This window comes from Austrofundulus limnaeus, unplaced genomic scaffold (genome assembly GCF_001266775.1).
Source record: "Austrofundulus limnaeus strain Quisiro unplaced genomic scaffold, Austrofundulus_limnaeus-1.0 Scaffold96, whole genome shotgun sequence".
Classification (NCBI taxonomy): Eukaryota; Metazoa; Chordata; class Actinopteri; order Cyprinodontiformes; family Rivulidae; genus Austrofundulus; species Austrofundulus limnaeus.
In genome coordinates this window covers 112642-117273 of record NW_013952498.1, presented here as the reverse complement: position 1 = coordinate 117273, position 4632 = coordinate 112642, and the positions used below count along the sequence as shown (strand labels likewise).

Here is a 4632-nt window from a genome sequence, read left to right as displayed (position 1 = left end):
AATGAACGTCACACGCTCTTGCTCTTTGTAAATAAAGCAAAGCCACTTCCTCGTCCGACATTAAACGGAGCCCGACAGAGGAGGGAGGGGCGGGGAGGCTGTCGCCGTGCGGCGCTTCAACAACTGTCCTGCGTCTGACCTCAAAGTGCACGAGCTTCAAACTTCAGCGTTGGCTGCGATTTTGACGCTGAAATCGCGTTCGGTGTGAACGCASCATCATTGTCGCAACTTTGTGACAAAAATGGAGGAAAAGAGATTAAAGTGTTTGTGTATACAAGTTTACATGTCTATTATTTCAGCTCTGAGTTGTTTTCAACAAAGTATAGCTAAATGCCAACTCTTACTTCAATATAAGCAATTAAAAACTTTTAGGCCTGATTTAATTCAACTTAAAAATAACTATCAACAATGAGCTCCAGGTTCATATTAATGTTATGAGGACTTTAAAAAATGATCTGCTCCACACCTGTTAGAATATTTTGACACARTGTAACTGTGTGAATGCTTATAAAGCATGTATCTCTTTCCACAATTTTATACTATTTCAGTGTTCATTTGGCTTTACTGCTTACATTTTGTTCTGGTTCTGCTTTATTTAACTTCTTTTTGCTAATTTCAGCTTCTATTTGGCTAATTTTTAGCCTTTTTTAAGCTAACATTCTGGCCTTTTCTGCTATTCTTCTGCCAATTTCACATCTTTGGGCTTCTTTCAGCTTTTTAAAGTTTTTTTCAGTTGCTTTTTGCTAATTTCAGCTGTTTTCTATGGTTACCTTTTAGCAAATTTGAGCTCTTCAGTTAATTTTTCTTGTATGTTATAATTTCAGCTTCTTACTGCCTAATTAAGCAAGTTTTTTCAGGTTAATTTCAGCGATTTCAACTACTTTTTAAAACTATTCAGCAAAAAAAACTTTCTGCATTCACACTGCATTTTCACAGGAAAAGCAAATGATATTATCATTAGTATTTATGTATTTAAGGGAAAACTACTTTTGTTGTAAGAGTACATTACTGTTTCATGACATTTTGTTTCCTGCAGTGTTGCAGACTGGCCAACAGATGGAGCCAAACATTCTCAACATTCACATATTCTGTAAACGTTTCCAAACTTTGAAGTGATTTTAGAGAACTTCAGTCTATATCTGCAAAACTGGACRAAAGTATTTGACCTCTTGACTACACAGTCTGCATGTAGTCAAGCTGAGATGAAGAGTGTTTTTACAGTTTGCACATACATCCATGAAGTTGGTGAGCCTCTCCACCGGCAGTCCGGAGGAAGGAGCGCTGMCTGCAGCCTCTGAGGTCTGAGCTAAAGCTCGAAGCTCCTCCAGAGACCTCCCGTTGTCGTTCATCAGGCGGCGCAGGCTCCTGGTTTTATGAAGAGGGACTCTAAAATGACATAAAATAAAATTAAAAACTGTATTAGTTTAAGGTGTAAGCGTATGCTTCCTGTTTCAGTCCTCATCTTCACTTCTCAGGTGATAAACAGACCTGATGACGGAGGCGCACTGAGCTACGAGCAGCGCCCCAAGAACGCACAGAACCCCGACTTCTTTCATTCTGTCCTCTGGAGAGAGAGAGAGAAAATAGAAACAAAAATAAAATTCACTTCAGGATTGTTTTCGATGCAACTGAGCGAGCAAACACCTCCCAGCGTATAAAACGGAAAGACACCTCGGTAATGTCCGCGTCTACTCGACTCCTACATAACGCGGCTCCGRGATTGGTGGACAAATGATCAATGTGGCGTTCTGATTGGTTGAAAACAGTGCCCATCACGTTTAATGAACGGGTCACGAGTTGTGATGTGCCCGCGATTAAAATGATAAAAAGGCAGTTGTTAGGTTTCAAATGCGACCCGTGCTGGCAGCTGAGCCATAATGAGGATTTATTTAAATTATAGAGTTAATAATACTTCAAACTGTGATGATGGTAAAACTAAAGCCTCGTGAAACTGTGAACCACTTTGACACTCTTCTAGGAAGTGATTTACTCAGTCAGAAGAGCAACATCTTCAGGTGGTAAACTAAATAACTGTACTTTAATGGAAGAGCTGACAAAATTCTCATAATTGCCTGTCTTAAAAACAAAGGGTTTATTTGTATTTAATAAATATTGTGAATACGGTATATATAGGCAAATAAAACTTTGTGAAATTGGAACAGTGCTTGTGCCTGTTTTATACAACTGTATTAATCACAAGTAGTAGACTAGGAAGTGTTTATAGTTTTATATTAACATGTAGACTCTGCAAGGGAGACCTAAAACATTCCACACTGCAAATACAACTGAAAAGATGAGCAGCAGAAATAAAAAGTTAATAACCCTGGAAAGGCTGGATCTTCTCTTCGATCATGGGTGAAATAAAAGATGACGTGTTTGAAACATTCATGTCAAAAAATGGTGAAATACAGTGTTCTTCATCTACAAGTAAACATGCAAAATATAATAAAGACAGTGCCAGGGCCTACTAGGATGGCCGTAACTCAAGTTTTATTTTTATTTTTATTTTAATCTTTATTTAACATAAAAAAAACATCANCACTTCCTGTTATGACTTCAGTGTGTGGTTTTGACATGCCAGCTCGTGGCTGAATAAAACCCTCACTCCAGAATTCTGGTATTGTATGGCATTCAWTTCGTCACAGATCACTTTATTTAACACTTGTGTTTTTACCTGATTTCAACCGTTATAGAACTCGTATAAAGGCTAGATAAGCTGAGGCAGAGTCTCCCGCGTCACACGGCGTCCTTCTTGATACAGACATTAGCACTAGCTGTAGCTGTGGAAACTGTATGGAGGTGAGTGATTTACACAAACAAAAATACGCTTTACTCGCTGAAATCTTGACAGATTTACAAACAGCTTGGTTTGTAACAAAGATTATTAAGGTAGCTATCATCTGAGCTGTTAGACATGTTGAGAATGCAGCTTTTATTTAAGAAAAACAATTAATTTTGTGACATATAGTTCACAGCTAGCTTCTTGTGAATGTTATCAAGGGTGGTCAAGATTTCAAACTCTTAATAAGCTAAGTTTTCCTGAGACCAGTAATGATTTAATGACAAAGTAATCTTTTGTTCAAATGACTATTTTAATCATGATTGTATTTATAGCAGGCTAATAATAAAAGCCTGTCATTCAGACCTAAATAGTATTTCTACGTAGAACTGCTTGCAGACCGAGCTGAGCTCGCTCAAGGCCCAATGTCCGAGTGCTGATAGAATACAGCCGTCCATCCAGTTGGTCAGTCAGCCAGAAAGTGCAAAGCTACCGACGCTGTTTTGTAGAACACCAGGAGACCACCCAGCCAAACTGTAGAATCCAGTGATCAGAGTCCAGACATATATCCAGAACAGAGAAGAACAGAGGTCCCACCCTCAACATGTCCTCCCATGGAAGCAGAAAAATTAACTTTGTTCCAAAAAATTTATTGAGAGACCAGCTAACCAAATCCATAAAAATAAAAATATACATAATTTCTGGTTTCAGATGAAAAATGTAGAGAAGGCTCTAAGCAGCAAAGCAGGGAAAAATAAGGAAGGGCAGGAGAGAAGGGAGAAGCGTCTTACTCCTTCGAGAGCAGGAAAAAAACACCTGTTGTGAATTTTGCCGTTAAGCTCCTCATTAGAAAACAGCAACTTGTGTAAAAAGAACTGAAACATTTAACAGTTGGATGTATGCATTCATTCCCTAAAGATAGAAAATCAATGAAATGTCAAAGTGTCTGATGAACACAGCTTAATCTTTTAGAGTTGAAGCTGTAATTCAATATTTACAATCCAAGGCTGAATAAACAAACACACATTTGTGGACTTATTTTACATCATCCTAGCCTCGTAGCTTTACAATAGACTCAACATATTCATGCGTGCTCCCCACACTGCCGTGCCACTTCAAAGTACTTTGCAGTGCCAAGAGTGTGTGGGTGTCCTTGTGCCTGAGAGTGTGGGGGTGTTGTCAGGGACATGTGGGAATGTCTACAGCGGGGGATATGGAGATCTACTTGGACATCAATTTGTCACTTTGAAACAGAGAGATAGAAGAACAGATAGGAGGGGGGGACAACAAATGACAGTGGTGAAGAGGAGACACAGTAGTATTCAAATAAGTGTGTGTGTGTGTGTGTGTGTGTGTGTGTGTGTGTGTGTGTGTGTGTGTGTGTGTGACATAACTTTTGGATTTTACAATTTTTATTTTATTTTATTTTTTGCAGTTTGAGAATTGATCCATTTTATTATTTTGATCACATGGATGCGTTTATCATTTAAATGACGTACAGGCCAAATTTTTATACAGGGACAATAAATCTTGTCTAGTTTAAAGAATCCCAAACTTTTCTTTTTCTGACCCATCATATGGCGACCCTAACTTAAAAGCTATGTTTATATGCTCAAAATTCTTTGATCAGATTTAAATGTATTTGGATTAAACACCGGTAATCCAAACGTATCGTTTTTGTGGGCACAAACTTATTTAATCCGATCATGACAAGTGTTTACATGCACCAGGCTTTTATTTAGAATATAAGTATTGATGGGTGCAGAGTTGTAAACTTTCACTAAACACACACACACACACACACACACACACACACACACACACACACACACACACACACACACACACACACA

The 4632-nt window shown here is 38.4% G+C and overlaps 1 protein-coding gene across 1 annotated transcript in view; it reads right to left on the bottom strand.

Annotated features, from left to right (window-relative positions):
• Positions 1-1690, bottom strand: part of napsa (napsin A aspartic peptidase) — a 9740-nt gene extending 8050 nt beyond the window's left edge. The window contains exons 1-3 of the mRNA XM_014012852.1: positions 1672-1690; positions 1489-1564; positions 1233-1386 (exon numbers count right to left, since the gene is read on the bottom strand). Coding sequence (XP_013868306.1) covers positions 1233-1386; positions 1489-1556 — 222 coding nt within the window. The 5' untranslated portion in view covers positions 1557-1564; positions 1672-1690. The remainder of the gene's footprint in view (positions 1-1232; positions 1387-1488; positions 1565-1671) is intronic.
• Between the last annotated feature and the right edge of the window lie 2942 nt (positions 1691-4632).